Here is a 22,236-nt window from a genome sequence, read left to right on the forward strand (position 1 = left end):
ACCGTTGTCAGCCGGCGGTTGTATGAGAACCGCTTTTAACGGTGTTATACTCGTGAGATTCTCTCGTGTTTATTTACTCGCACATAAGAAAATAAGAGTCGGTATATATTAAATAGATTTTGATTATCCGACGTGTCGAGTACAAAGCAGCAATCGACCGTTAGATGATAAAGGCGGTTAACTTTGAGAAGTTCTCTCGTACCTATCTATACATAGGTGATAAGGGACCACCAGGCTAGCATTGGTGCAACCCGTAGATTTGCGAGGAATTATCCACTTTTGACAATTTAGATCGAGCGCTAAAGGGGTTAGGGTTCCCATTCGGAACCCGTGAGCTCCAAAAGGCACCTCTAAAGGTAAGGGAGACTCAGCGGACTTATGAGTTATTAGTTCCCGTACTCCTCAATCAATATGGGATTGAATGACGTTATCAATACGTACACACGAAAATAAGAGTTGATACATATTAGAATATATTCTAACATCCTAGCATATTACAAATTTTGATATATAGAAGGATTCGATGGGGATGTAACTTACAAAATGCTAATGAATATGTACTAAAAAAATATTATAATTATTTATATAAATAATCTTGTAAGATTCATGTTCATGAGCTCTGTATAATTTTACATTAATTATAATTCTTTTATTTCTACCTCAGCTTATAACTTAGCAATGTTTTTATGGTTTTGATGGAGAAAGAGAAAAAGTTTTAGAAAGCATACGGTGTTCAATCATGTTTAGTTGTTAGAGGATAAAATGAGAGGAAAAATATTACATGAAATAGATATATTGCACTTAGAAAAGATGATGGTATGATGAGTACAGGGAGAGTTAAGAATAAGAAGGTATAAAATTCATTATAAAGGTTTAAATATATTTTAAATTATCATCAAGAATATTATTTTATAATAAGAGAAAAGGGGGATTCTCTAGAAATCATAAATAAATAAATATTCAAATAGACAAGAGATGTATGTAACTGACATTAAATAATTGAGATATTATGATGTATCATTATATATTCTTGTCAAATACCCCTCTAAAACTACGAGAATGTTAAGAATATTAAAAACATTTCGAAATTTTGTTTTTATATATGAAATTATGTGATCCCACGAAATTATTTTAGCTACCAGAAATTTTGGATTCTTGTAATGTCACACTTGTGGTACATCAAGAATGACAACAAAGGAGCAGTCTGGCATGGCTGCAAACAGACAGTGCAAGCATCAAGGGGACTTTAGATCCATGAACATCCAGTACACGTACCTCAAAGATCCATGAACACCCAGTACAGAATCAGCAGCAGCAGTAGCAGTAGCAGATTGAAAGATGGCAATATCCAATCATTTAAGCAGCTGTCTTCTCCCATTTGAGAGGCTTCACCACCTCCCAGGTGAAGTCTGGGTCATCCCTGCCGAAGTGACCATAGGCTGCTGCTGTCTTGAGGAACCTGCCGTTGCCACCTCTCTTCAGGTCAAGGTTACTGGTGATCATCCCCGGCCTGAAGTCAAAGTTCTCCTTGACAATCTCCAGGATCTCCTTGTCACGGATCTTGCCGGTGCCGTAGGTGTCAACAAAGACCGAGAGGGGCTCGGGAACACCAATGGCGCAAGAGACTTGGACGATGCAGCGGCGGGCGAGTCCACTGGCCACGATGCTCTTCGCTGCATGCCTGGCGATGTAGGCGCCGCTACGGTCAACCTTGGTCGGGTCCTTGCCGGAGAAGGCGCCACCGCCATGGGCCCCCCAGGCGCCGTAGGTGTGGATGATGATCTTGCGGCCGGAAAGCCCAGCATCGCCATGGGGTCCGCCGATGACGAAACGGCCATATGGGTTGAGGCGGAAGATGGTCTTCTCGTCCAGGTACTGCTCGGGGATGACCGGCTCGATGACATGCTCCTTGAGGTCTGCGGCGATCTCATCGTTGGTGACAGTCTCATCGTGTTGGGTGGAAACGAGAACAGTGTGCACGCGGATAGGAACCATGGCGCCATGGTCGTTGCGGTACTCGACCGTGACCTTCGTCTTGCCATCGGGCTGCAACCAGGAGAAAGTTCCATTCTTCCGGACCTCGGTGAGGCTTTTCAATCATTTCACAGGTAATGACAAGCTTCTAGTATCAAGATTAAGCAGAGTGCATCAACCAAGATTTACAGCATATAAACTTCAAATCGTTAAGGCATTTTGTCCCTACATCAATCATACTCTGACAATTCATAGTAAAAAAGAAGTGAATAACAAAGAAAGCACCTCCATATTTGGGGGCCTTGGATCGCATGTGAGTAGCGCCAAAATCATATCAAGAAGAATGAAAACAGAAAAGTACAATGCAACACCACTGCTCGCATCTGAGTAGTGCCAAAATCATATGAAGAAGAAAGAAAACAGAAAAACACAATGCAACACCACTGCTCGCATACGTGAGTATTGCCAATCATATCAAGAAAGAAAACAGAGAAACACAATGCAACACCACTGCTATGCATATGTGAGTAGTGCCAAAATCATATCAAGAAGAATGAAAACAGAAAAACACAATGCAACACCTTAATCGTAAGTCTATTTCTGTACACAGGTTCCACATAGGGCACACGGATTGGACTTACAGTAGTTAAACAACAAATGTGTCAGGTAAGACTAACTGCGGCAGCAAGCATACCCATGGCAGGAAGAAATTTTACCTCAACGAAAATTTGAAGCTGTATCTAACGAGTGGGACTAAAAGCAAGTCAAAACCAACAAGTTTCAGAAGACAGTAAATCATACTAAGTCATTGTCCTTGGATTTAAGCCGGTCACCAGACTCCAACATGCTGACAACTAAATAAGACTGATTCGAACTTTGACCTTCACCCGACTCCACAAGTTATCCACTACCCACAAGCATACGTGCAGAAAATTTAGAGCCTGTTGTGACGGCTGTGCACAAACGGATCCATGCATGCACCTGTCACATGTTTCATTCTTCGCTGTTGCAAGAATCATTAACATGAGCAGTGGCACCACTATCCCGCCTAACGAAGTGACCAGGGTTTCTTGTTTGTGTCTGAACCCGTTCCTTGTACCTCTGTCTAGAAGCATGATGACTCTGAGCTTCTTGGTCAATGTGAGAGTCCAACTGTCTTATATCACTTGGCTTATTATAAGAACCCACAGGCTGGTATCCCAAGTGTGAGTTGTTCTTTCGCTTGTCGCCATTTTTCTGCACATTTGATCTTCCAGAAGTTAGCATTGAATCCCTAATTCTATATGTTGCTTCCTGACCTCTGTTAAAACGCCCACCGCGATGTCCATGTCGCTGAGCATTCATATTTTCTGGAGGTAAAGCAGTATCAATTGGCACATCTGGTTTTGGGATGTGAATCTGCTCCTTTGATGGATCAGAACTACTAGCACCTGTCTCAGTTCTGATAGAATCTTTATGACCAGCATCTGTGACTACATGATCTTTTTCAGTCAGGGCACTATCATTCTCGTTATATGAAGAATTACTCTCAAAGCCTGGAGAAGTGAACTTCTCGGACCTGCCATCATGAGAAGGGTTTCTTTGACTTCCACTGCCCGTGGTTCCCTGCTGTTGATTGTGAGAATAAGTCTGAGACTTTGGTTTCCAGTGACTCTGAGTTCTAATATGCTCAGTGATAGCATTCTTATTATCCTTTGTAGAATTTCTTGTATCAGTCTCATTTATATCCAAGATGGGAGAACCAACGCCAGCTTTATCATCCATTCCATGCTGCAAATATTGATGATCAGGAGTCGTGACATAATTCCTTCCTCTAGGTCTGTGAACTTGCTGATTTCTTTGCCTGCTTGTTACTCCCTGATCCTTAATCACAGCAGGAAGGACACCTGAATCTTTCACCAGAGAATCGTTTCTGCTCTCCCAGCCATCAGATTTTACTTGTTCTGGTAATAATTGATGCTGACCAGAAGGCCTATTAAAAAGCTTACTAGTGTCGGAAGAACTCAAGCTTTCATTTGAATTCTGCAAAGGTAATGTAGATTCAGATGAACTCCTCTGCCGCCAAGTGGCATGTGCCCTACCGCGTTTGCTAGGCTTATTATCCTCCCCGTTTGTATTAGAAAAGAAGTCAGTGCTCCGAGGCTCTGACCCATCAAATTTACCTATTCTAACACCTTTAGAATCAGTGTAAGACTCATTGGGCACGTCACCCGTTGCCAACTGATTAACATAGGATGAAGATTTTCGTGTGTTCTCATGCTGTAAAATTTCTTTGGCTACAGGCTTAGGCACATATCTCTCTATTTCAGCCCTCCTTGTTCTCATACCATTGTGTAAATCATGTTCATTCCTTTGTGAAGACTCATAGTTACTTCCCATCATACTACTCTGACTGCTTTCCTCAGGTTGCTCATTCTTATTTGCAGGTTTTATAGGTGCCCAGACAACAGTCTCACTTCCATGGACCTTTTCCATGTTCCTAACAATTTGCTGGCTTCTGGCTGGCCTTCTAGGTGGTTGGGGTTTCCATTGGTTGTTCAGCCTACCATGAACTTCCTCAATAATATTTGAACACCCTTGGTTGGAATGCACTACACCATCCCTGGCGTCTTGACTTCCACTATTTTCAGGAGAAACTTGGGCAAGCACTGATGAAGTCACTGTAATAGATGCCGGTGGATGAGACTTGGAACTTTCACTCAGACGTTCTTCAACATTTTCATGGGAATGTGCTGAAAAGGACAAACTAGAAGTCATTAAAGGCTCATCCTTGTTCTTATTCCTCGAATTCCTACTGTTTTTCTTCTTGTGCTGAAGAGAAGGATCCCCATTATGTTGCAACATAGCACTATCTGGTGCAGGTGTATTGACCTCATCAATGATTTCTGGACTCTCTTTGTTCCCAGCAGTGACTGGCTTCTCATCTGGGCTTCTTTCCTGCACAACCTCATCTAGACATTTTGACCCCACATTCTCCATCATTGGCTTCTCTCCTAAACTTTTCTCCAGTGGAACTTTCTGTCTTCTTCTATGTCCCATCTGTTTATGCTTGGAACCAACACTCACATGAGACTGTGAACCAATATTATGGGTTGTCATTTCTGTAGTATTTGTCTCGTGCCCCAGTGATGACGGATGTGAAACCGTATTTAAAGGCAAAGCAATTGATGTTCCATGTTCTTTGTTATCACAATCACCTGCCTGGAGAAATATGTCAGCATTCTCCACTAGGACACCACCTGGAGGGTTACCCGTTAGAGCATCAGTTTGAGCAATATCTGTTCTAGATTCCTCTTGGTGCTGCACACTCTTTCTTGTGGAAAAAGCATCATTCAATTTTTGATTCATACTTTGTGCTGCTGAGCGTCTGTTCAGTTCCTCCAACTTTGCAAGAGCTTTTGCCTTTTGTTCCCTTGTTCTCTCCTCCTCCTCCTCCTTCAGTTGCTTTGCACGCTGAGCAGCAATCTCTTTTAATTTGGCACGCTATAAAAAAAGTCAAAAAAGTGATGTTATAACTACTAACTGACACAATTAAGACCTTGAAAAAACAAGACAAAGCACAATCCTTAGAAATTTTCACCAAATTTATGACCAAAATCCTGTCATTATTCATAGATTATATAATTCTCTCTAGTATTTGAAACACCTAATATTTGTGCTTCAACCTAGCAACCTCATTAATTCCATAGGGATACAATATATTTCTTTTGCACAAATCATATAGAAACAGTAGGAACAAGCTGAACATAAGCATATTAGGTCCATGTCATATATGGCACCAAAATAATAATCTTGCTGAAACAAAATGTATTTAGCTCTCTCAAAAACATGTTCAAAATATGCATGATGCTTTTCAACCAAGTGTTGCAACTTCTATTGTTGTCTCTTTCTACCAGATTTTATTTTCTTTATCACATAAGATTTGTTAAGAACAATGTTCAACTTTCACGATTCTATTGACAATGTCAAACAACACAGGCCTATTCACCGTTTATCCAGATATTCTTTCAAATCAAACATGACACACAGGCTTGTTTTGTGTGTTAACAAACCCCTTGGAAGGACCAGTTAAGTCTGTTTTAATAAAATGATGAGCTTGCACCATACACATGTACAAATTTGCAATAAAATTGAGCATGTTCATGTACTCCAAGCACAGAAAAAACACCAACATTTCTGGATTAGACAAGCCAACTTTTGTAGCAGACACATCTCAAAATATGTCAGTTGTGGGCATCTGTATATAATCCAAAAACATCAAGCAGCAGTAATAATCACAAATTGTTGGAAGGTGTGCAATGCTCAAATCAAGAGATGTAAATTTCCTTGAAAATCTAATTTAATCTATTCAACATGGAAACCTGAGCTATCATGTGATGAGATGGAGAACTATCACCTTGTTTTGTGTACCAAACAATTTCTCTATATGCCAAGGTAAATAAAAGCTACATACTTGGGCTCTGTGATCAAGTAGATCTGAAGAGGATGTCAAAACAGTCTCCTTAGAAGAGTGATTATCAAGAATCCCGGAGACTGGGCCATCTGCAACTTTTTTCTCAACGGGAATGACAGTGGAATCTCTTCCAGACGATTCTCTTGTCAATCCACCATCGACCTGATTATCTAATAATGGCTTAGCTTGATAATTATTCCTTCGTGTGGAAATGATCCTTTTTGGAACATGTGAATAAACTGCTTCACCAGGTATCAAAGAATCAGGCTTCATTAGGGCAAAATCTTGATATTCTGATGTCCCAGGGACAACTGCTGAATCAATAAATTCATTAGAATTATTAATTACATTTATAGAACCACCATCAGAAGAAACAGGCATCACCATAGTACTTGATATAGGGCCATTTATGGAACTCCCCTCAAAAGAAACAGACATAGGTGTAACACTAGATGTAGAAGCATTTTCAGTAGGTGCAGCATCAGAGAAAATAGCTTGTGCAGGACGTTCAATTTTTGCATTGGCAAACTTCTGTTGTTTCGTTTGCTCTTTTCTAAGTGGCAATTGTCCAACATCAAGGTTATCAGCATTCCTCACTTTGTTATTTAAGCCTTCTATCTTTTCAATCAGTGCAGAATTCTTTCTCATAATGGGATAATGTTTCTGATCCTGAACCACTGGAATTGTAATACCTGGTTCTCTCCTCAGCAGGCCATCGGATGTTCTGCACTTATTTTTTCCCAAGTTAGTGGCACCAACTTTTGAAAGCTGTTCTTCATGATTACCAACTAGCTCGGTTGGAGCCTGGCAATCAGTCAAAGTAACAGATTTTGTTGTTTCATTCTTTCCGCCAGCTATGGACAGCTCACCCTCCTTAGAATTGGAATCTCCTGGTTTGAATTCTAAATCAAAATGCCTTGGAGAAGATGAACCATATTGCCCCTTCCCTTGTGGGTGATTATCTTTCAAGTCATCATGTGGCTTTAGCAAAACTTTGTAGTGCCCTTGATGAGGAACACAAGCTCTATCAGATAATATTGGTTCCTTGGTCAGTTGTGAATCATCTCGACCAGGGATATTCAGAAACTCTACTGAGGTCAAATTGTTATTATGATTAGGATATTCATCATACAAATTTGGCCGAGTAGACACTTCTGTTGAAGGGATTTGTTGTTCACCTGAACTGCAAAAGCTTGCTTGATGATAGTTATGATATCCATCATAGGGACCCAAAGCTTGGTAAGGCCCAGGTCTAGCTGGAATAAGAGAATGACTAGGGAACATGTACGAATTTGGAACAACTTGAGGACGATATGTCTCTCCATTTGTAGGATGGTAAGTGCCCGATCCAGTTCCTGGCCTTGGAATAGCCTCAGAATTAGGTTGGAATGGACGTTGACAGTATGTAAAAGGATCAACAGGAAAACAGCCTGGGGGACCTGCTGGTCGGTATGGGCCACCTACTGCCCCTCCTCTATACCAAACCCCATCAGGATGCTGGACTGAAGGACGATGCCAAGAATTGAACTGATGAGATGTCACTTTTGAGCTTTGATATGGCTGTGTCTGCTGTGGGTTATTCAGCCATTTTTGATTTAGTAAAGCACCACCACCTTCAACATATGAATTTCTCTCTGTTCTGAAAGTACTAGCATTTTCATTATCCACAAAACTATCTCCTGGAATTCATAAAACAGATTTCACATTGTAATGAGACAAGAGTAAACAAATCAGAAACTGAAAGCATAAGTTAGTGAATGAATGGAGCACAGTGCTTTCCAGAGGATTATAAAGTCACAGCAACCTACCACTCGCAGGAAGTTCTAGCTTTTCATTGGGTTTCGATGCACCAGAAGCAGCAGCAGAGGGTGATTGGGAATTGTGACCTGGTAGTGAGAGACACTGATCAAAAAACCTTCTCGGCATTGTGAAGTAAAAAGATATCCATTTACTTACAATTCTCCCATTCAATTCTCTTTAGCTTCAACAAACTTAAGCTAAGTGTGGACCACAAAAATACTGAATTTGGGAAAGAACACTAATGCAGAACACATGATGTCAATCAGAAAAAAGCAAGAAGTCTGCTGAACAACAAATTAGAATGCAGGAAATCAATTTTGAGAACATTGATGTGACAAGGACAAAAAATATCAGATGATACATCTTGATCCATGGTTGTAATGACCTAGCTTATATAAGTTTTGAACTTGATCACCACGATCCTGTGATATGTATTCTATTTTAATTTGCATATCATGGTGCTTTCACAATACCACCGGTCCCATCTGTAACTACATTGTGACAAGGCCAATCTAAAAATCAACTCAAACATGTACTATAGATTGACTTAATCATTACAAATTATTCTAGGTTACGAATATGGGCAAATCACATTTACCCACATGAGATGCAGCAGTTTTGCACCTACACTGATAATGCTCTAGGTCATGACGTTTTGTCCACCTGTGAAATATTTATTATGCAGGTTACTCTTTATGTGACCTACTTGTGGTTGCTTTGTAATTTACTGATGTTTAGTAATAAGTAATACTTAAAAGTTAAAACTAAGGTGAGTGCAGAAGGGTGACAACCCATTGCACAAGTTATATAATAAAAAACAAGCACCAATTAAGCTTAATTCCACTGTATTTATGGCATTGTAATTGTCGGTGTGTTTTCAACCACCACAAAGGCTCAACAGCAAATAGAGGCCAAAAAGAAACACAACTAAATATTTGTCAACATCTTGACATTAAATAGCAAAATAATTGACGAAGAAATACATCTTACAGAGTTTATCCTTCTCTCCAAATTACTATTTCATTATCCAGATTTGCTCAAATGGCATCTTAAATGCTACGACCAATATTTTCCCAGTCTGCTAATGGCAGGTGATTGACAAAAAGAGTGCATATAACTGTCATATCACAGACAAGAAGTAAATGAAGTCCTACCTCACAAGTGTGCAAAGGTTCTCCCATACAACATTTTTTCCCCTACTTATTTCCGCAACACTCAATTCATAAACATGTATAACGAATTAACATATTAAGTTAGAACCAGAGTGTTGTTCATTAGATTTCCTTTTTAACTCGAGACAAATTTGGCAACATAGAAAGGGTTAGCCAATGCATGAGGCTACCGCTAATGCAAGTTTTGAGGATTGTCAAACTATAATATACAAGACAACAAGATGTAATATCCCAACTATTTGGGGTTTATATAGATTGTGTATGCCAATTGAGCTCTATTCAAAGCAATAATATTTGTTAAGTCAAGAGTATTTATATCTTTGTTTATAATCAAAGTCCTACCTCACAAGTGTGCAAAGGTAATTCTCCCATACAACTAATTTTTCCACTATTTATTTCTGCAAGGCTAAATTCATAAACAGGTATAATGAATTCACATATTAGAAGTTATAACCATGGCATGGTTCATTAGATTTCCTCTTTAACTCGAAAAAAATTTGGCAACATAAAAAGGGTTAGCCAATGCATGAGGATACCACTAATGCAAGATCTGAGCATAGTCAACATATAATATGCATTTGGGATTGGTTATATAATATCCCAACTATTGGGGGTTGGTTATATAGATTTTTAATGCCATTGAGCTCTATTTGAAGCAATATTATTAGTTAAGTCAAGAGTATCTATATCTTTGTTTATAATCGAACCAAGATACCTAAAACTCTTATTCGAACTAATTGTCTATCCATCTTAACTACATTTGCAATTTTTCTTAGTACCCAACTACCCATTTATTTAGTCTTCGCTAGTAATTCTTCCTACAGTTCTAACACTAGTGCCTATATTATCATACAAATCTTTCAAGGTACATGTAATTAGTAGATTTATATTTTTTTAAAATCTCATCAAATAAATCTTTAGGGGTTCTATCTTTTTTAAAGCTTATAGAAAACATATACAATCCTTTCTTTTGCTCACTATAATTCTTCACTAATTGCCTTAATAAATAAATAGCTTCTGCATCTACCAAGCATAAAACCAAATTGATTCTTAGATGTATTTTTTCACTTCTCATAACATTTTTAGTTACTCTTTCTCAAAATTTTATAATGAGATTCATTACCTTAATTACTCTATAATTAAAATAGTTCTAGATATATCCTTTATTTTTACATGTTGATACTAAATAACTCTTCATACATAGGGCATCTATTATTTTTCTAAAACTTTATTGAAGAAACTAGTCTACTAAACTCTCTCTTGATGTCCCAAACTTTTTTGAACATCAATAAGATTATTATCTATCCTACACTCTTATCTATTTTCATCTTTAAAGCTTCTTCTACCTCATTTGTTTGTTCTAAATTTATAAACAAATCCATAATTGTTAGACCTAAGACTATTATTTATCTCTAAGAGCTAAGTTATTTATTGAATGTTCATAAATAAAAATAACTTCTCAGTCTTTCCTTAATCTGTATATCATTAACAAGTATCTTTTAATCTTCATCTTTTATCTAAATTCACTTTTTTCACTAGTTTTAGTAATTCGAAGAAAAATTAATTTTCCTCATCCTCAATATCCAGCTTATTCTGAGAATTATCATAAATCTTGAACCTTGTCATATACTTGAAGCACTTTTAGCATTTTTTTTAAATTTTATACATCTTTAAAAAAATTTCCTCAATTTTGTAATCTAGCCAATATTTATAGAACGATCTTCCAAAATACAATAAACATAATTTTTTTCCTTTCAAACAACCTTTATGCACAGTGCATTTCCAACCAGTTATATAACTAAGGGGCAGACCTATATAGACAAAGCTCCCACTAATGCATGGTATGCAATCTTATTCCAACATGTACTCAGTTTACGCTAAAACAAACAAGTTCAGTAATCCATGTAGTCTAGGTAGTGCGTGAAGGCCCCTCCAATGCAGGGTTGCCATAGCCTCACCTTTACAAGCAGAGATATTGTTTTAAAAACCTAGTCGCCTAGCTTGCAAAAGAGTATCCTTATTGTGGAGGCAATGTTTGATATCTAAATAATCTTAAACCACCATACTAAATGTTCTAGCTTAAAGTTTATTCATACTTTCCTCTTTTCTCTGTCGTATCACACCATAAAACCTTGCTCTAATAATAACAATCATTAATAAGCTCACCCATAACTACTAGCAGAGTCATTAGCACTGATCATTTATGCAAACCCATCATGGAACGCCATTGATTTTTGTCAACTTGAATTCACACACTTTTCATGTTCATTTGGCAACATACTCATCGAACCTTAATATTATGAATCTAGCTGCATTTTCTATATAACATTTAGATGCTTCTTTTAAGTTTGAAAACCATATGAAGGTCTCCACCAATGACCCTTTTCTTAGTTGTTTAAGTGAAGAGCTTCTATTAGGCCTGACCACGATTCCAGAACCAACAGTTCCAAACCAAGAATCGGATCCAATCCAGTATGGGCCGGTTTTGGAACCAGAACCGGTGATTCCAGTTCGAACCGCCAACTTTTTATTATTTTTAATTCAAATGTTTAAAAATAAAAAATCATAAATTTATTTACGAATAATAAAATTAATTTAAAATTACGAAACTGATGGTTCGAATTGGAACTGGAACCTGAACCACTAGTTTCGAAATCAGCAATTCCAGTTCAATTTGGGACCTACAAACTGCCAGGTCAATTCGGTTCTAGTTTCGACCCGGTTAAGTTCAGGTTCGGTTCAAACCACAGTCAGGCCTAGCTTCTTAGCATTTAATGGTATAAAATAATGTTTCATCCAACAAAAATAATATAATAAAGACTTCTAAAAATGCTTAGATCTATTGTCTAACACACAAAAAGTAGCTAAAAGTCATAATTACACCCCTTAAAAAGCCAATTAGTGTTTGAGACAAAATATCAATGAACGATAGAACATTATGATGTCTCATACACAAATAAAGGGAAAAATGCTTCATGCAAAAGCAACAACATTGAGCTCATAAAGTAGAGAACGGAATCTCTAAAATTTTGTGGTTGCTGGAAAGAGGACAAGCACTGAACAATAGCCTTTTCTAAAAGATCAATATACTGTTCCATTTTAGTTGTTTCAAATAGTAAAGTTTTGTTCTTGGTACTTCTGTTGGCCTTTTTAAATTTCAGTTCTGCTAAAATTAATTTAATCGTGAACTAGTTTAATGCTCTTTTAGTTTTGCTAGTGGCTGACAGCTAAACATCATATTGACGGACAAGTTGGTATTCATGATTACTATCCTTTCCAATAAGAACATCTCCATGAAATCCAACATGATTTAAAATAAATTCAAGATTAAACTAAAGGCTATACCAACTCTCTAAACTATCACCAACAAAAAATGGCACAATTTTAAAAAGGCACAAAAAATTTTCATGCAAAATGTATGTCAACTAACAATTTGTCCAATCTTTGCAAAGAGCGTTCCTGAGATGACAAAGAAAATAAAATAAAAGATGACATGACTTAGAAGCTCTGTTTCTATCATACACAAAAGTTTTTAAAAAAAGTCTGAATTAAAATCATCTAATGAAATTTCATTGTATATCTTACAAGTTGCAACCCATTGCAGAACCTACCACAATGCCCCAAGGACACACACAAGCTAATCCTTAACACAATACATAGTATATAGAATACTAGACTATTCAAAGTTGCAGTGCACTAATCAACATACAACTTAGATCCAACGTTTAGTACCTTTGATACACAGACAAGAAAAAGATTAAAAAGTAATCACCTTGCGGACTGTGTGACTCGGATTTTTTCTCAGAGCCTAGTGTTGGGAAATCTCCTGAACTGAGGGAAAACTCATCAGTTTTTGATGATGCAACCCCCTAAAAGGATACAAAGTCAGGTTGCATGCCAGAAATAGGGATTAAGTTTGGATTCAGGATATAGAAGGCAGATGTTGCTAAAAATGAACATCAAAGCACAATTGCAGGTGTTGCAAAAAAATGCCTTCTAGAGATTTGAGCATCAAACAGATTGGCTTTTAGGGAAGTACCAATTTCTCAGCAGTTCTAGTAGCCCCCCATGCAACTGCAGATTCTGATGAATTTTCTGCAAATCGAGACAACTGAGAGCTACCTGGCCTTGTTTCTGCACTTCGAGGACGAGCTGAAACAATTGGTGTTTGGTTCGATGGCAATAATCCAGATGCTGTAGATGGCCGTGAATTTGAACCCCATGCATTGGGTGAAGGGTCTTGGGACCTATCACTACCTGCCGTTGATGGCCTTGTACCACTTCCAGATGATGGGCGACCACTATAGTGACTTGGTGAACCAGTACTTCCATCAGTCTTAGGTGATAGTAATGTTGATGAACTCCAGACATTTGGAGTTGCTGAAGATGATCGACTTCCCCAAGTAAGTGTACCCCTAAAATATGAAGCAGAGTCATATTGCTACTAGAATAAACTAGAAAATCTTGCAATTGACTATACTGAACTATGAAAAAACAACAGTATGAAATACTATGAAAGTAATACAATGTAATGAAGCAATAGCCTCACTTTGGAACAATTTCCACATTTGGATCAAGACCATTGTTCTCCAACCTTCAAAGGCGATAAAAAAAAGATAATTTAGATATTGTGGGCTACATACATCAATAAGTTTTTGCTTTGGTACAAAGAATAAATTTTTACCTTTGACTCGGTAAATTGATGGGTTTTGGTACTTTGCCCAAGATAGTCATGCCCGACTTTCGTGCAGAAGCCCATCTAACAAGTAAATTGTAGAGATTGATCATCTATTAGTGCAGCTATGGCAAAAAAAATCACTTATAAGTACTGAAAAACAGGACAAGACAATCTTGATTGTAAGTAAAGAAAAAGGGATGATTTCTATTACCATGATAACAAGCAAATAGGCTGCAAGGTATGAACAAGTCAGTACAATTCTTTGTCTGTTGTTACACAAAAGATATCATTTACAGTAAGTGGGCATTGCCAGTCAGTGGGTTTTGCATTTTCCCCAGAGGAAAAATGATAGTACTTATAGTCATCCTTCAGAATAGTTCCATTACAATACTCTGTAGCATAAACAATGTATACTAACGTCATGAGTTCAGGTTTTCAAATAGCCAAAGGAAGTCCGTATATGTGCTGTACAATATTTTAGTTTTACACCAAAAGCAAAATAAAAGAGCACCATATTAGCCATTATATGTGTTGTATACAATTTCACTTTTACATCAAAACTAAGCGTTGAAGGTTTCATCACACAAGACTTCTTCAACCAAAATAACACAGCTTTTGTTAAGCAGAATGGCACAGACATCCAAATGCACATGCATGTGACCTGAATAGGGCACATACACTATATACAGAGAAATTATATAAGTTCAACCAAAAGTAACTATGATAGTGGGCAAAAAAGAGGGTCTAACTTAGCCGAATTGTGACAAATTCTCCCAACAACAAGAAGTTGTAATGAATACTTTCCTGTCATCTATTTCTGTTGAGAACAATAACACTCGTCAAATTTTGAGCAATTATAAATCACTGTTAATGGTTTCTAATAAAGGTTGAGTCTCTATACTTCTACACACCAGTAATCACAATCATAATGCTACTTATTGAAAGAATGGAGATTGGGAATTAAAACCATTAGAAAAAACCAAAGCTGATTCCACAGCTTTAGGTGTTATCAAACATAGTTTGTCATATCAACCTACCCTAATATGGTTCGGTGCAAATTCAGATGATTTCTTTGCATTATGACAATATCAGTTGGAATTTTAAAAAATCATCTGGATTCAACCATACTCAGGCAGTATAAACCAAGTCCAATTAATTTGTCCACCTGTCATCCTTGAAAGAAAAAAGGAGTTGGCTGAGGATGACAACTATCACTAAGGGGGACTGTATGAGTAGAAGATATGAAGGAAGATGATGAACAAAAATGAAGCATGGAAATTGTGCCTATAATGTTAAAGAGGAGATGTCATTGACACATTAACCATTTGTCATCGCCACATTTTCCAACCACCATCCACCACTGCATGAGAGCCAAAAGATGGAAGCAGAGGAAACAAGAAGGATAACTTCTTGTCCTCCTAAAAGAAATGTCGAGACAAAGAAGGAAAACACCATAAAAATCAAGATAAATTTGAAATCTTGTAAGCACTCTCTTCAGGCATTCCTTTCTTTACCTATCTTTGCACTACCTTTATCCATATGGTAATTGAAGAGGCAGCAAGGCCATACCACCACCATCTTGAGTAATGCAGGCAGATAGGTTTTAGATCATTTGTATATCATATATAACAGTTAACTTTGTCTGATATGACTATCTTTTAATTTCATGATAATTATAGCATAGCCTTCTTTTTCTTTATAGACTGCACTATGATATTATCGAGAAGTTAGATATCTTATGGAATATTAAAAAAATATTTTAGCATATATAGTTAATTTACAATCATTCGTTTGATCTAATGTTTATCATTTTTTATTTCAAATTATTTTGTCAATCAATCCCAACGTCATCTGATTGATCAATCCTACATACACCAACAATATCACCCTTGGTCTAGATTGCCAATCCTAATCCCAAACAATACCAAACAAATTATAGAACTCACCCAATAGAGCTTGGCTCATTATTAAAAATATTTGACCCAGGAGTTATATACAATGCATAATAGTATTGAATGAAAAATGGATTAAAAAAACAAAATCCAGATGGTAAGACATCAACCTCCGATCTCCAGACAGAGTATTTGAAGCCATAAGACAGTGAAAGCTCTTGGATCATCAAAACGTATAGAAAATCACCACCTGAAATAAAAAATAACTTCATCATTAGTAACAGAAAGAAGTACTTTTGCATAAGAATATCGATGAATACACCTGACATTATTTTGCTTTTTTGTAGAATCAAATGAAGCTTCAGATAACATCTGACACAGTGACTTAATCCAAGATTTTTTTAGAGAACCTAATAAAAAATTTGTTTGTCCAACAAATTCCCTACGTTGTTGTTGTTGTATTGTATAAAGTTCCTACATTATCAACATCTGCAATTTGGCCCACAAAAACCTCATTTAATTAAAAAAAACTATCATAAAATTCCTTTAGCAGCGAGGTTATATTTCTTATTATCAGAAAAAGAAATGTAACATAACTCAATCACCGGTTTTCCTCAACTTCTTTGCCGCCATTGTTATCAATAGTGTCAAAATAGTAGGTATGAAAAATAACCAAAAAAGCAGGTGGACAACAAGAATGCACTGTGGCAATAGTGGAAGTGGCATTGCCACTAAGCAGAACAGGTGGATGCGCAAATTGATCAAGTGGCATGGTAAAAATATTGTGAGCGACATTACCAATAAAGATGGCCAAGAGTAATAGTGATAACTGATAAGTCACTAAGGTGTTGGTGTCTATGGTAGGTGGATGGGGAGTAAGACCACAAAGGAGACAAGAACATAAATGTATTCAAGAGACAGAAAACTAAAGTGCATAGATGGGAGAAAGAAAGCTATATATTAAAAAACACAATAGTGGTCAAGGGTTTGATAATATCAAAGGCAAAGGTGGTGGCTTGAGTGGTGAGTTGATGAGATGGTAGGGTTGGCGAAAACGAGAGCATGAAAAGGATAAATGGCAGCCTCATTTTCTTACAGTTAAATTATGTCACTATAACATAAAATGTTCTTCAATCAGTACTAGGAGAAGACACTGGCAATGCAGTGACTACCGAACAAGAAAAACCGTGACTTCTAAGTTTTTGGCACTGATGTTTTGTTTTTGTCACAGTAAATAGTATGACAGAAAAAATGTATGTTTAGTATATATCACATGAAATGTCAGTTAAAGTGCAACATCTCATACAAGTTCCGCAAGGCCAGGGGATGGGCTTGGATTCAGGATTGAGATCAGTCAATTAAGATCAACCAAAAATAATTTTAAAGTAATAAAATATAACTTGGAGAATTGAAACATAAGAAAATAGTATATTAAATTGAGAATTAAGATTTATTCAATATGGTTGATGGTGCATGCAAACCCTTCCTACGTCTCAATTCAGGCAACTTCACTGGCAAAATGAACTTGGTCCACAGTGTTATAGTTGCCTTGTTCATGTTTAATATATAAGTCATTGGACCACATCCCCCCACTCCAGCAAAGTACAAATGAGATTTGGACAGTTGTATCGTGGGAATTGATGGTTCCATTTTAAAGAATGATTGTGGAGTATTTTCACCTACTAACAAGATTTAAGATAGAAATATATGATCTAGAATAATAATAATGGATGAGGGAAGAGCTTGCAAATCCAATAACCATTGAAACCACATAATGGTCAGTATCGAGATCCAAAATCTCAGACAGTCTCCAGTTATCTCCAATAATCATGATCAACAAGCGACATGAGCTGCTGACAACAACATTAATTTTCTTCTCTGAACTTCTAATTCACTATCCTCTCCTCCACCTCCAGAAAAGAAAAAAGAATCCCACATCTGCATCTGCCACAAATAGCAGCCAGAGCTGACAACAACAAATGCTGGCAGAAAAATCTTTGAATCAGCAAGAACCTCCTAATCTATTTCTAGTCACTGCCAGTAATCTAGCAAAGTTATAGACCAAAATTGAGTAGGCCATGTCAAATTACAGTCATAATCAATTGGATCATATCCAGTGAAACTATGACCAAAGTTCAAAGGACTACAGTTGACATTTGGATCAGCTACAGTTTCTAGAATCTGAATTTTAACAAGCTGAGAATATATATATATATATATATATATATATATATATATATTAGGACTAAAGTTACAAATTACAAAAATAGGAAATATTGGAAAGAATCATAATTTTATAATATGCTGCAACAAAAATGCTGTACACAAAAAGATTTAAAATAGAAAAATGTTTCTCATAAACATTTTACAAGCATTAGCTAATTTCAAATTTTGCCCAGTTCATCCCATTCCAGTCTCTCCCAATCCTACTTGTTTCTCACTGCAAACTCCCATAGGTTATTCCTGTGTATGTTGTCGCCTGCATGAGGCTAAATCAACAATCACAAAGAGTCGGTCATCAACAATTGAAAGGTATAGATCGAGAGAATACAAGGGTTCTTTTGCTTCATTTCTTTCCACTACTCCCACTTCACAAACTTCTTTCCTTGTTCTAAGACCTCCTCTTCTTCTTGTTAGATCACCACAACAGCTGAAATAGCCTCCCCACAGTCATGTTCTGCTTCCAGCTTTTTTTTTCTCTCTTGTTGTTCAACAATCTGGTTTCATCGATTCCCAGTTAAGCCACAAGTGGTTTAACAGGAAGGCTGAGAAATCAATCATAAGCAAACCCAACATCCAGATCTAGATCTACCAGATCAGATCAAGATATGTCACTCAAGGAAACCATGTTGACTTCAATTACTACAAATCATAGATAAGTCATAATTGTCTTAAGTGAAAACAGGACTATATCAAGGGAAGCCATCAATTTCAAAAAAACGGCAAGCAAGGCTCCAATGAGGCCTGAGGCTTTCTTATTGTCTGTGACTTAAGGTGCATTGTTCTAAAAGCAAATGCTTATATACTAAAAGACAAGGTTCCTCATTTCCTGAAATTATAAAATAATAACTGCAAGCACAATGGTAATAAACAATGATAAGACTTGAGTTTGAGCTCTAATTATGTAAAATGCATGAGATCATGTTCAATAATGTGGATCTTCCATTCTAGCACTCCATTTTCTCATGTCTGAGTTGGAACTATTCAGAGCTTAATGCTATTGAAAATATTCAAGCCTTTTATATGAACAATATGTACATGCATATTAATATTTGCGGAAGTGTACTGATGGATAGCATAATTTAGACACATAAGGGGATTAGAGCGTAACTTTCTTGCTAAACGTATAAATAACCTTCTCAGAACATGTAATAAAGCCTATAATCTTTTCATGTTACACCTAATTCATGATTAATAACACTGGAACAGAAGCGTTTGATATGGTCAAATCATCTAACACTAAAATATGCTACCCTGCGCTGGAAAAATAGAAATAAAATTAGAGTACATGTACACATTGAAGATATAAAATTTCAGGCCAGTGTGAAGCAATAAAAAAAAATCAAATAATTACAAGCTTACCCACACAATTCATAATTAAAATGGCTGAAACAGAATGGACATTAGAAAAACACAACAATATACACCTTTAATCAGCACTTGTAAATTTAAAAAACAAATAGCATGTGAGATTTCTTTTTTGGTGGTAGCTTAAAGCTACAGAAACAGCCTCTCTACTTGCAGGGTTGAGTATCTAGACCCACACTGGTGAGAACCTCGTGCAGTGGGTTGACCTGACACGAACAACAACAAAGATAAAATGCATGACAAATACGGATTTGAATCCGATTTCATGTATAAATACTTAAATAGATGCATGAATCATATATATATCACCGGCAAAAAGTCAAGCACAAGTCAGAAATAGAAGACATATCTTGAATTCAGATATTGGATATGGAAAAAAAAACCAAGCCATATCTCTAAAAGAGTTACAAGATAAACTGGGTACAAATATAAGATAAATGTATACCATAGGTATGAGATAGTTATAAGATAAATGTATACTATGTAATTATATCCAAATCCAATGGAAATGGATTCAGACAAATATGCAATCTATTTTCATCATCATTTATAAATTTTGTACCCCAGAAACCATATCTTAAGACATTTTCAAATTAAGAAAAGAAAACTGAGAAGAAACTAGGTGCTGCTTAAGGGTGATATTTGGATTAAAGAAAATGCCATTTTAATGATGCAATCTACTTCTTCAACAATAGTTCAAATCTTAATACCATAACCAAATGTTCCAGAATGTGTCACCAATGGCTTCGTTATCTTCCCAAGCCCAACGATTGATGACTAGTTCCTTTTTCAGACAGCGTGCTCAAAAAGACCTAATTGATGGTTAAGAATCTTATGGATCGCCTAGTTGATTGATGGAGATTAACTTACATGTACCAAGGGCCTATATCGTGGAAACAACGTCAACGATTTGTCATATTCGGATACATAAAAAGAGCCTCCCGCCCTTTCTCCCTTTCTCGGGCATAACTAATTCATATTCGTCCAAAAAAATTGCGGAAAAAGATCTCCACATCTGTAACTGAAGTCAATCGTCATAGATCAAAAAAATCAAGAACGATATGAGTCACAGAAGACGATCATTAAGAGTAACTCAATCAGACGTAATCAATTTCTAAACCAAACAGTAGACAACCACAGTGATAAAAAGATCCACAATAATAGCCATTTGTAGCTGGTTTTCCCAGGCCGAATCATAGAACAAACCCCAAGGGAACCGTTAACCCTAGAAAAGAATAAGCATCCCGCTCCGTACCTCGTCAAACTTGTCGAGAGCCGACGAAGTCCCTGGAGTTTTCCGGCAGATCACGGCGGCCGTGAGCGATCGGAAGGGCCAAGAGATGCGGAATCGCCGCCGTAAGAGGCTTCCGCGAGGGGCTGTGGGGAGAGGAGAGAGAGACGGGAGGAGACAGAGGAGAGGAAGAAAGAGGGGCAGCGAAGGCAATATAATAGGAATGAGGGGTACATGGAACGTCTCTAGTGGTCGATCACCGTGTTTGTGTGCAACGAGTATAATAGGCGGATGCAAAGGCCTCCCCTTTTCACCGACGCACGGGATGCGCATGTTTTGCGTATCCTACGGGCCTTGATGATTGCCACGTGGTCGATGATGGAGCCGTTCGCTTTCTTCCTACACAAAAATGTTGTAATATTTTTTTATTTTTTTAACTAGCTTAAAATAAATTAAAAATGTATAAAAATAACACTATAATATATATATATATATATATATATTGATACAAATATACTTCAAAAAAATAAAGAGAGAAACAGAAAATATTAATAATTAGTTCAATCGACCCAAAAAAAAATAGTGTGACTATATGTAAAAGCAATGTAATCGGTCTGATTTAACACCAAACTAGTTTGACTTCTTTGATGAAAACTTATAAATTAAAATTATGAGAATTTTTTATACATTTAAAAAGTTTAAATTTTATTTATATATTTCTAAAATAAGGATGAGGAAAAACTAGAAACTTGGCATCTTGGAAACCGCCCATGATATCGACTCAATCTCCATTCAATGTTCTTGTTACTTTCGACTTAAACGCTATGATCGAATTCCATGGATGTAAAACGATAAATTCTAAAGAGATAAAAATAAGTCATGGGTTGGAGTAGATAAACATTTGAAGTGAAAATTATTATCAACATGATTGACAAGCATATAATACACCTGTCCCGCATGGTTCGTGAATAGATTAACATTCAAATTAAAATAGACAGTTAAAATGTTGAGGTCTCTTGGTGCATTATAAGCATAAAATTATAATCATATTACTGTTTTATGTTTATATTATAGTTATAAAAAAGTTAATATCAATATCATATATCAAAAATTAGAATATGTGTACCTTTTGATTTTATTTTAAAAATATTTTCTAATATAAAAACTCATTCCGCGATCCAATCCTGTATATGTATAAATAAGGCTAAACTCTCATTCTCCTCTTATTCTATCCTTCAAGAAAGTAATGAGAATATACATAAAATCACATATATTATATGTTAATGCGGTCTTGTTCATTTGTATGCAAGAGCATCGAGCTTAAGATAAGCAGAGATTCTTTTTCATCAAGATCATATAATAAAGAATTTTACTATAAATAAATATCTATAATCGTATTCAAAATTTAATCAATATATCTTATCCAATTAAATAAGGACATACAATCT

General features: G+C 36.5%; 1 protein-coding gene and 1 pseudogene across 3 annotated transcripts; both read right to left on the bottom strand.

Moving 5' to 3' along the window:
* Nucleotides 1-1,243: 1,243 nt before the first annotated feature.
* LOC135679035 (S-adenosylmethionine synthase 1-like) lies at nucleotides 1,244-2,265 on the bottom strand (annotated as a pseudogene).
* A 263-nt stretch (nucleotides 2,266-2,528) lies between these two features.
* Nucleotides 2,529-21,007, bottom strand: LOC103994451 (protein MODIFIER OF SNC1 1). 3 transcript variants are annotated; one of them, XM_018827486.2, is made up of 11 exons: nucleotides 20,813-21,007; nucleotides 20,428-20,578; nucleotides 19,617-19,763; nucleotides 16,140-16,219; nucleotides 14,084-14,158; nucleotides 13,949-13,993; nucleotides 13,439-13,814; nucleotides 13,172-13,268; nucleotides 8,236-8,313; nucleotides 6,428-8,106; nucleotides 2,529-5,457 (listed from the first exon to the last, which is right to left on the bottom strand). In XM_018827486.2, exons 4-11 carry the CDS (start codon nucleotides 16,169-16,171, stop codon nucleotides 2,968-2,970), a joined length of 4,872 nt encoding a protein of 1,623 aa, XP_018683031.2. In that variant the 5' UTR covers nucleotides 16,172-16,219; nucleotides 19,617-19,763; nucleotides 20,428-20,578; nucleotides 20,813-21,007; the 3' UTR covers nucleotides 2,529-2,967. The 3 variants fall into 3 exon arrangements, with proteins under 3 accessions (XP_018683031.2, XP_009413065.2, XP_009413073.2); XM_009414790.3 differs by lacking the exon at nucleotides 20,428-20,578; XM_009414798.3 differs by lacking the exons at nucleotides 19,617-19,763; nucleotides 20,428-20,578.
* Between the last annotated feature and the right edge of the window lie 1,229 nt (nucleotides 21,008-22,236).

The sequence above is a fragment of the Musa acuminata genome, chromosome BXJ1-1 (assembly GCF_036884655.1).
Source record: "Musa acuminata AAA Group cultivar baxijiao chromosome BXJ1-1, Cavendish_Baxijiao_AAA, whole genome shotgun sequence".
Lineage (NCBI taxonomy): Eukaryota > Viridiplantae > Streptophyta > Magnoliopsida > Zingiberales > Musaceae > Musa > Musa acuminata.